Raw genomic sequence first — 10,324 nt, 5'->3', positions numbered from 1 at the left:
TAAACTATAAATCTAGTGGCCTGATATCTTTCCACAGCACATATATAAAATAACCAGAATAAATGGGAGCAAGTTACAAACAGAGCAATTTATGGCTTTGTCACTACAACTTTTTGAATAAATGTTTCACTGGCAAGAATCCACGGGACAATTTAAATGAAACTTTTTTTTATTATTATTTGTTAGAATTAACTTTTGTGGTAAGGACCAAACTTTGTTCCTGTCAATACTGCAGTGACGCCCACATTTCCCAGCATGCTGAACTGAGCAGTTTGTAGTTTGCTGTTTTCTGTTCCATAAGGCAAATGTCTTTTTTGTGTGGTTATTGTCTGTGGTGTGTCTGTTCAGAACATGATAGTTAATGTTAGTTATTGCCATTTGTTTGTCAATTTATCGTTTGCACCATTAGTGAGTTGGCTATGCGTATAACATATTGGCTGTAATTGACACTCGAAACTTCTAATTTGTTCTCTACGTAGGGAAAATGCCACAGAAGATAGATCTAGATTTTACACACATAATTTTCCATCAGTGTGACAGTCTGGATGACATGCGTCAGGTGTACCGGGACAAAGAGGTCATTGGTTCATCAGCCCCTGCAGGTGATTGGCTCTGCTCGGATGACAGGAAATAAACAAAGGTAGGATGTCGTCGGCTCTACTTGGGGGCAACACTTGTCTCCTTCCTCCCCCAACCGACAACACCTGTATCCGTGGTTTGCTAACCCTGTTTTCTCCTGTTACTTCAGAGAAGTGAGGTATGGTGGCCTAATTTGGTTTCTTTCATTTCAGGTTGTTTCCAAAGACTGCAGGCTGTATGGTTGGTACCTTCATAGTTAATGTTTTGTGTTGCTTTGCCCACCTGGGAACAAATCAAACGCCTCAGTCAACTCAACCTTCAGTTTTACGAATTACGCATCACTGTGCGCGTTTGCAATGTGCGTAAAATTCTATGCTTTGAAGACGCTCCTCTGTGAATGATTAACTCAGCTGCAGCGGTGGTTGGGGGCGACGTGTTTGTGTCACGTGGTTTAGGTGCGGTCAACCCAAATTTCCAGCGTGTGAGAAAAGCAGCCGGTCAGTGTCTGAGGTCACTTGTTTGGGAAAGCGCAGGAGGGAGTCACGATGTCTTTGGATCTGTCAGAAGGTAGGTTAAAATTTACTCTGACTGTATTTAGGAGGAAAACCTTGAATGTAAATGTTTAGTCTGGAGCTACTTCAGCATCATTTTTAAAGTCTTGGTAACTGGAATTGAGGAGAGTTTTAAAGAGGATATTTAGGGCATGTTTTGCTCCTGACAGCTTAATTACTGATCCAGTGTATGCTTTAGAAACCAAATCAAAATGTGTAATCAGAGACAGTCTCAGCAAGGTGTGTTTGATTTGTAGCTGTACTCCTGCTGTGTAAAGAGGTTGCCACTGTCTCTCAGATTGTGTTTACCATCTGTCTGTTTTACATGTGCAGCTTTAGGTGGGGGTGACGATGCGCTGAAGAAGGATGATGCTCAGAAGGATGAGTTTAACTTCCCCTGGAGCAAGGACAAGGATAAGGACAAGGATAAGGTAGGAGCTTTGTATATGTACATTCTGACACAGATATGTTTGATGAGCGTAAGAGCTTTTCCAGGTACTGAGAAGTAGAATTTGGCATCTAGTTTGATTTGAGCTGTTATATTTTGACAGCAAAGCCCAGTAATTGCTTCTCTGGTAAACCTGCTTCAACATAATATACATGATTCTTAATCTGTGTTGATAAATAATGATGGAATTGATGATTTATTCAGCGTAAACTTTTGCCATTTTCAGGAAGACAGCAAGGATAAGTCTGATAAAAAGGACAAGTCTGATAAAAAGGACGAGTCTGACGAAAAGGACAAGTCAAAGGACGGAGATGGCAAAGAACACAAGAGCAAGAGCAAGAAGAAAAAGGAAAAGGAAAAGAAGGAAGGATACGAATCAGGCTCAGCCTCATGCTCATCTTCATCCTCATCCTCATGCTCATCCTGCAGCAGTGATGAGGTAGGCCCAATGCTGAAGTTAATATGTAGAAATCTGTTCTGATGTGATTTTTGATGATACTCCAGTGAGCCAGGCCTTGGTCATGTTACCTCTCTCTCACAGTGAAAGCTCACTGGCTCCAAACCGTAGTTGGGAACACACTTGCTCAACAACATTAATTTAGCTTGGCTCGTTCCTTGCTGGTAACTAGCTTCTAGCGGGTTGGACCACTCTGCAGAAGGAAGGATGGCGAGGAGTTCAGGTGCTGTTCACAACAATGACTTTATTGCAGTCTTCACCACAAAACAAACATGGCCTTCTCATGAGGTTAAGAACTTATCTAGATACTTTATTCTGCTTATTATAATCACTCTTTGCAGCTGGCAGTCTGAGAGAGCTGCTTCCCTCCACATACATACACGTCACACCTTCACAGGTTACCCACCACCCTTAAAGGGGAAAAAGGGTGAGCCCTGTGTGAACACTGTGCTGGATTTTTATTTCCCCTCAGTGCTCAGTTTGTAAAAGTGTTCCCATTTCTGTAGTTTGTGGTTCTCGAGACTGTTTTAACAACAAAATAAGCTAAAATGCAGCTCAACAGGTAACATACCTGTCACACCTTGTTTCAAAGGTCAGTGTGCGTCGAACATTGTTTGAAACAAGACTGGCTGAACAGGTCTTGACCAGCAGAGTCAGTTCTAATCAGTCGTGACTCATCATACCCCTCTGGGTGTGTGCTGTTGTCATTTATAGCTCACACTGATGTCAAGTGAAACCCTTCCAGCTCTGCAGGTTCATTTTTAGATTGCTAACCTGGAGCCAAACTCAGAGCGACTTCAGCTATCTCACCGCCTTTGAGCTAAATTCCTTCCACTTTGTTGCTGAGAGGAAACAGAGCAACATGTCGGTCACATTAATGAGTAATATGTTTCCCATGCAAATGACTAAAGCAAGAGAAGCCAAGCCCAGGGTGGGAGAGAGGAGGAATAGGTCAGATAGGAAGTTATGCAAAAGCTGTTCGCTAATCACCACAGTGAAAGTGAACTCACTGCTGTCGTACCTGTCGTGTGCTGCACAACGAGACTCCAAAATATTCCTCCTGCAAAAGTGAATGTAATCTCAGTGTTTATTATTATGGGTCATACTGCTGCAACAGTAATTCATTAAAGATACAGAAGGAGCCGCACTAAAGATGTTCTTTAATAAATCATGCGTCCTTTCTGGGGAGCACTTTAGAGTTCAGAGTAATTATTTGTAATTATAGTGCACCAGTACAGTACATACTTATATTCATATACTCAAAGGGAACAAGATGTGAATTTGGGGGAAAAGGAGGTAACAATCTGGGAACTTAAAGAATTTATACTGTAGATTTTTTTTAACACTCAGGTACCTGGAGGGGTGCAGATGATAACAAAATGAGGATAGGCAATATATAGTTCCTAAATAACTACTAAGGGCTTTTACCCTGGAACAAATAGGTGAAAGAATATTGTCAGAAACGAAACAGAGCAGGCATGTAGCCAATACTGTGTGTGTTACAGGGGACTTCAGACGCCTTAGGTGGTGCAGGTGTATGTGGAAGGACACTGTTTTTACACAGGGTGCTGTTCATTGTTGTTAAGGAGTACAGCAAGTTAAAATAATTAGTAAAATTGGAAAAAACAGTTTTGTTATGACAAATACAGCTGAACAGGAACCCAGGAGTGTTCACCTAACAGCCAAGGCAGGTGTAGAGCAGTGGTTCCCAACTGGTGGGTTGTGGTCCGTGACTCGTAATCCTGTCAAGTTTGTTTAAAAAATACACTTTATTTTGAAGTACAGTAAATTTCCAGCACAGTGCTTTTAGTTTGAAGTGCTGTTTTCTGCTGTAGAGTGAGTGACTGACAGACAGCTCCTTGTCAGACACAGCGAACTAGCTCAACGACGTGGTCAAACGTAAGTATGACGCTGAATGTATTAAACTGTGGGACCTCAAACTAATGACTCAGGAGAAATCTGGACCCTGTGGCTGGACCAGTTGGGAACTGCTGGTGTAGAAAATAATTTTACGTCCTGTCACAATGTAACAGTGATGAACAGTAAAGGATACGAACACTGCAGTCATTGGAAAACGTGACTTGAGAGTCGTTGTACAGATTGAAAAACTGATTTGATCTGACGAGCTACATAACTTTAAAACTCAGCATGTCTTTTCTAATGGAGGACTAACTTAAAACAATTTCAACCTCCAAAACTGAGCCGACAATCTTTTCTACAGCTCCTCTCACTGGAAGAAAGTCTCAGTTACACAAACATACGTTGATGGTGGACGTTTGTGACGTGTGTGCAGCTCTCAAGGGTGGTCAAATTAATGTAGCATGTAATATTAGAATAGCTAATCCTGATTCAGTTCCCACATTGTTACCCAATTATCTCTAGCTTCACATGTTGTTTAATTGTTTATATCTGTATGTACTGTAGTGATGCACTGATTAATAACACTGTAAATTAGAAAGAATTATGCTGCAAGTTGTGGGCTGTCATCTGAAGTGTTACCCCATTCTGCAGTAACAGCATTTTCCTTTTTGTCATTTCAGGGTTGATGCTTCCTGCAGGGACCAGACTGCTCTGTTGATCTCTTATGATCTTGTCTGTTGACAGAATGACTGTGTGGTAGTAGGCCTGACACCTTTCCTTGCTTTCCTTTCATTGGTGTCACAGAAACATGCTGCTCTTGTTTAAACAAGCTTGCTGATTTATTGAAGTAAATGTTCTGACAAGGAAATGCCTACAGGATTTATTGTCTCCGTCAAGTTCATCTGTCAAGTAAAGTGTGTTTTTTTCACCACTAGATGGCGGTGTTATCTATTTTAAGGTCAATTACAGTTTGAAGTCAAGGTAGAAGATTAAAGCAGTTTTATTTTCAAGATTTATGTTTTAAGAGTACAGAAATATAGATAATGTTGTTCATCATTGTAGTCAGATTCTACTCAGATAAAGAATAAGTAAATAAAATGTATATAATGTACTCTTTTTATGTTGATAAATAGCTCGTCCTCAGTGAATGTGTAATGGCTGCAGTGTGTTTCCTCTGACATGACATGACGCTATCAGCAGGTGTCAATGTACCAATGGTGGAAGTATTTAGATCCTTTACTTGAGATAAAGTAGAAATACCACAGTGTAAAAATACTCTACACACAAAAGTAAAGCATTTACATTTTGTCTACAGAAGAATTATCAGCAAAAAACAAAAAACAAAACTCAAAGTACCAAGCAAGGGCACCCATAATGCAGAATGACCCTTTTCAGTGTTATATTGTTATATATTATAAAACTGTGTTGTTGATATTGGTGCATTCTTGTATCAGCATATTTTTAATGTTATAAATGGTAATGGCGTACATACTGCTGCCTAGTTTTTTCTATAAAGGCATCATGTTTTGTGTTTAAAATCACAATCTGCAATGTCACTAGTAAATTTAACAGTCAGAAAGGAGTGGAGTAAAACATACAGTGTTTCCCTCTGGGATGCAGTGCAATAGAGGTATGAAGCAATGTAAATTGGAAATACTCAAGTAAAGAACAAGTACCTTAGAATTGTACTTAAGTAGTTCTTTCAGTTTTAAAGGTAAAACGTCTATATCACCGTATTTCCTTGTAATAAAGTGAGTATATGTATGCAGTTACATTCCTCCACTGCAGAGGGGGTCAGACTAGGTTGAAGTGTTTAACAACAGAAAACATCCCTGGAGAAAAAAAAACATCAGATGAGCATATGATTTGAAGATGTAATTTTTGGCTTAAGGAAATTGTGATGGGTGTTTTTCCCTGTTTTTACATTTTATAAAACAAAAAGAAAAACAATCAAGGCACTAATAAGTAACAGCAGCTAAAATGATAATGAAGATAATTGGAAGTTGCGTTCCTAACTGAACGTCATAAGTACAAGAAAAAGATTAATCATAACAATGACAAAAGTGAAGCCAATCAGCCCTCAGATGACACCAGAGAGCTTGTTCAGGTATTGTAACACCAAACAGTGGTAATCATATGTCACAACACTCAACAGTGCAAACACTGCAAAAAAAACTGCCATTGCAGTGAGACAATTTCAACTTCTTTAAATACAAGTTAGGAGTTTTATGAATTTTCTAGTGTCAGGTGAGTTTTTTAAAATTCAAAAGCAGCGACCCCTTTTCTGTCCTCTTTCAACATTCTTCATTAATTTTATATTGTGAGGAAATTAGAAGTAATAATCTGTCCACTAAACTGGACATCGTGCATCGTTGGCTATATTTCAACTACAATTAATATTGTCACTGCAACCTTGTTGCTCTTGCAAAAACTTAAGGCCAAAACACACCGGCGGCGTCATATGACGACGGCGTCATTGAAGCGAGTCAAGTGCCGCCCCCAACACACAAACAAAGCGTCGCGCTGCGGGGCATCAACCGGATTTCTATTGCACACTCCAGTCCGCTAGGCTGGGAAGTACAAAATAGCGCTTTTTCAAAGGCGGCGACGCTGGAAAAATAGGACAATAGCGTAAAGTGCCGCGGCGCGCGTCGAGCCGCCGCCGGTGTGGGTTTGTAAATAGAAAATAATGGGGGCGGCTGTTTTGACGCGCGTCGTACGGCGCCGGTGTGTTTTGGCCTTTAATCTGATTGATCTGAGTGGCTTTTGGCTGCAAATTTATTGATTATGTTATTAGAATGTAATGTACTGGAGGGAGACGTAGTAGAAAGAGAGAGGGGAGAAGCTGAGGAGTCAGGAGGAGGGTTCAACACCTTTGCATGGCATTGAACAGTATATGAACATGTTAAAATATGTGAACACATTAGTCTAACAGCATTAAAATATGTTTTTAATGTTTCATGATATAACTTGGTACATATTTCTAATGTTGAAAACTCAAATGCATGCTGTCAACCCGTGTGGACATGTGAAAAACTCTTTTTAGCTTAATTTGTTTTCCATACCTAAAGAGGAATTAAGAAAAAAAAAGTCTTTAAACATTAATGCAGAGGTGACAGTAATTCAGTCTTATATATTAAAACACTCTGAAATGGTTTGCTCTGCATAATGACTGCTGCTTATTTTTGATACTTTTATGGGGAATAATTTTTCAAAATTCATACATGTTGATCCTATGATCTAAGACAGTTAAAAATATTAGTTAACATGAACATCTATCTCCCAAATCCAAAACCTAGAGGGCGGAAACATCAAGTATAAAGTCCAGCCTTTAAGTATTTTATTGCTCCTCTGTATTGTAAATTACTCATTGTAGGCGTGGTACCCTGTAACTGGAAGTTAAAATGTAATAAACATAATGCAGTCTGTTAAGAAATAAACATACTACAGTATATCACATACACTCTTTAAAATATGTCCTGCTCAGACTTGCCACTGTGCAGGTTTGTAATGTGCATATAATTCTCCTGCACTTGACATTATCAGTCCTGCTGTGAATGCAATAACCCAGCTGAGCAGCGGTTGGGGGCGTGGCTTATGTCAGGTCGCGTGGTGTAGGTGCGGTTAATCCATGTTTCCTGTTTTTGACTCTCTGAACTCACTTGTTTGGAAAAGCGCTTGGAGGAGTCACGATGTCTTTCGATCTGACACAAGGTAAGGTTAAATTCACTCTGATTCTGTATTTAGGAGGGAGAGCTTGAATGTTGATGTTTGTCTCAAGTCTTGGTAACCGAGCAACAGGGATTTTTAGGGGAAGTTTTGCTCCCGACAGTCCCAGCAAGGTGTATTTGATCCGTAGCTAGATGTACTCCAGATTCTTAGTGACAATAATTCAGATTTTAAAACCACATTTATTCTAACCTGATACAAATAAAACCTGCTAACCACGTTTTGCATGTGTGCAGCTCTGGGTGGGGAAAGTGAGGTGAAGAAGGACGAAGCTCAAAAGGATGAGTGGTCATTGTGGAACAAGGATAAGAAGAAGGAGGAGAAGGTAGGAGCTTTGTTTTAATATGTGCATGTGGTACATACCTGTGGTGTCAGTCTGCTGTTTATTGTTTGACAGCAAAGCCAAACAGTTGCTTCTCTGGTAAATCTGCTTCTGTAAAGACTAATCCAACACAACAATTTATTCAAAGTCAACTTTTGGATTTTTTTTAGGGAGACCACAAGGACAAGTCTGGATGTGAGGACAAGTCCGGGAGTAAGGACAAGTCTGGATGTAAGGACAAGTCCGGGAGTAAGGACAAGTCTGGATGCAAGGACAAGTCTAAAAAAAAGCACAAGCACAAGTCCAAGGACAAACATGATAAACATGATAAACATGACAAACATGAGAAGAAGAAAAAGGAAAAGAAGGAGGGCGGTTCCTCCTCCTCCTCCTCATCTTCATCCTCCAGCAGTGATGAGGTAGGCCAAATGCTGCAATATGTTTGTTTTAGAGATCTCTTGCTAATTATTCTTAAAATATAAAAAGGTGCATTATCATTTTCTCAATCATGTGCAATACTACTTCTCATTGCTGTATCACATTAATACAATATTGATTATCAGGTGCACTTTGCTTTTTCCACCATTTTAGTTCATTTTTTGTGACTCATGTTGTTATGGAACTCCTATTGTTGCTCTATTAGGCACTGGTTTTTCATTTTGTTCCTTGAAAACACTTATAACTCATGGATTTGTATATTTTGCCAGATATTTAACACTCTGTTGTTCTAAAACTGGGCACAGTGAGTGACCCTGACCTGGGGAACCCCCTGGTTGACTCAGTGTTACTGTAATTTGAAGCATTCTCTGGCACAGGAATTTCCTTCAGGATAAATAAAGTTCTTGTAGTTATCGTTGGACTTTCGGCACACAGATCAACTTTTATTTCCCCTCAATTCTCAATTTGTGAAAGTGTTCCCACTTTGCACTTCTGTAGTTTGTAGTTCTCAGACTTTTTATCAAAGAGTGCGATAAGATGCAGCTCACCAGGTAACATACCTGTCACACCTCGTTTCAAAGGTTGGCGAATGAATTATCAGCTCGACGATGCACACAGAATATCCACAACAGGTCTGACCAGCAGTGATCAGATGTGACACGTAGCTCACACTGCTGTCACATAAAAAACAATTCCAGATCTGCAGATTAATTTTTTAATCTTCAGAGCAGTTTTTACTATCACATCACGTTTGGGTTGAAGTCTTTGGTGTTGTTGCAGCTCTGCTCAGAGGAAACGCAACAACACGTTGGTCACATTTGTGTGAGTTATATTTCCCATGCAAATGACTGAAGCAAAGTGAACACGCCACAGTCATGGTCTGATTAGACACAATAACATTCCTGCTCCAAAAATGAATGTCATTTTGGTGTTTGTTATGGCTGCTGCTGCCACAATGACTCACACACTGAAGATACAGATGGAGCATACTTAAGATGTTTAATAAATCATGGATCCATTCTGCAGTAACAGCGATGTCCTTCTTGTCATTTCAGGAGTGATGCATCCTGGGAGCTCCGGACCACGCTGTTAGCCTCTTATGATCTTATGATCTTATCTATTGACAAAATGCATGTGTGGTTGTAGTGTACAGTAACACGCCTACTTCATTTTCTTAGTGTCCTTTCACTGGTGTCACCAGTGCTGGCGCTACCTACATGCATATCACACACTGCACTGAGGGCATCAAGTCCTGGAGGGGGCACCACAACAGCTAATGATCATCAATCATAATCATAAAGATGAAGTATTTAAATTTAAGATGAAGCACAGCCACAGTAGGCACCAGTAGATCATTACAGTCAATATGATATAAATCACTGCTTGTAATAATAAAATGAATTATGTATAATATATAGTATATACTGTCATTGTATAGTTCTGGTTTTCTGATTTGTTTATTGATAACATTGATAACCTCCTGAGACCTGAACTTTTGTTTGGTATGCATTTTTATTTTCTCCTCGCTATTTGAGATCAGTAGGACTCGATTTGTATGAAAAAACTAAACATCGTCAATGATAATTAAGTCCCAGTGTTCTCAAATGAGTACTTCCTGAGTGCCAGCATCTTAGCTTGTTACTGTGACTGAAATTAGTCACATGTGTATTCCATATCAAACTGCAAACACATTATGAATCATGAATAAACAAGTTTCAACCAAAAAATCTGATCAGGTTTTGTATCTTGTCCACTTTTGTGTCGGGATCTGCTGCAGACTGACTTGACAGAGGTGGCTGCCATCATGTTTTTACATGGATTAGTGTGTTGTGCCAATTATCCTTCCGCATGTTCACCGATGGAAAACTTGTTACAACTTAAGTCTAGTTCACATTACACGATTTTCACCCTGATGAAATCCCCGTGATCCTGTGGGCGCC

At 39.7% G+C, this 10,324-nt stretch overlaps 2 protein-coding genes across 2 annotated transcripts; both read left to right on the top strand.

Moving 5' to 3' along the window:
* The first annotated feature begins 629 nt into the window (after window positions 1-629).
* On the top strand, window positions 630-4,763 carry LOC126399288 (uncharacterized). The gene is made up of 5 exons (XM_050059120.1): window positions 630-757; window positions 1,035-1,146; window positions 1,464-1,561; window positions 1,805-2,017; window positions 4,576-4,763. The coding sequence occupies exons 2-5, from the start codon at window positions 1,125-1,127 to the stop codon at window positions 4,579-4,581; spliced, it is 339 nt and encodes a 112-aa protein (XP_049915077.1). The 5' UTR covers window positions 630-757; window positions 1,035-1,124; the 3' UTR covers window positions 4,582-4,763.
* A 147-nt stretch (window positions 4,764-4,910) lies between these two features.
* LOC126399272 (uncharacterized) lies at window positions 4,911-10,111 on the top strand. Its single transcript, XM_050059119.1, has 4 exons — window positions 4,911-7,609; window positions 7,861-7,949; window positions 8,117-8,365; window positions 9,440-10,111. Exons 1-4 carry the CDS (start codon window positions 7,588-7,590, stop codon window positions 9,443-9,445), a joined length of 366 nt encoding a protein of 121 aa, XP_049915076.1. The 5' UTR covers window positions 4,911-7,587; the 3' UTR covers window positions 9,446-10,111.
* The last annotated feature ends 213 nt before the right edge of the window (window positions 10,112-10,324 follow it).

This window comes from Epinephelus moara, chromosome 2 (genome assembly GCF_006386435.1).
Source record: "Epinephelus moara isolate mb chromosome 2, YSFRI_EMoa_1.0, whole genome shotgun sequence".
Lineage (NCBI taxonomy): Eukaryota > Metazoa > Chordata > Actinopteri > Perciformes > Serranidae > Epinephelus > Epinephelus moara.
Note: the sequence above shows the minus strand (reverse complement) of the source record. Positions and strands in the feature narration are given on the sequence as shown.

Coding starts and splice junctions, on each gene's coding strand:
- LOC126399288 (XM_050059120.1), top strand. CDS start 1,125: ATGTCTTTGGATCTGTCAGAAG. Junction 1,147..1,463: donor GTCTTTGGATCTGTCAGAAG/GTAGGTTAAAAT, acceptor TTACATGTGCAG/CTTTAGGTGGGGGTGACGAT. Junction 1,562..1,804: donor AGGATAAGGACAAGGATAAG/GTAGGAGCTTTG, acceptor TGCCATTTTCAG/GAAGACAGCAAGGATAAGTC.
- LOC126399272 (XM_050059119.1), top strand. CDS start 7,588: ATGTCTTTCGATCTGACACAAG. Junction 7,610..7,860: donor GTCTTTCGATCTGACACAAG/GTAAGGTTAAAT, acceptor GCATGTGTGCAG/CTCTGGGTGGGGAAAGTGAG. Junction 7,950..8,116: donor ATAAGAAGAAGGAGGAGAAG/GTAGGAGCTTTG, acceptor GATTTTTTTTAG/GGAGACCACAAGGACAAGTC.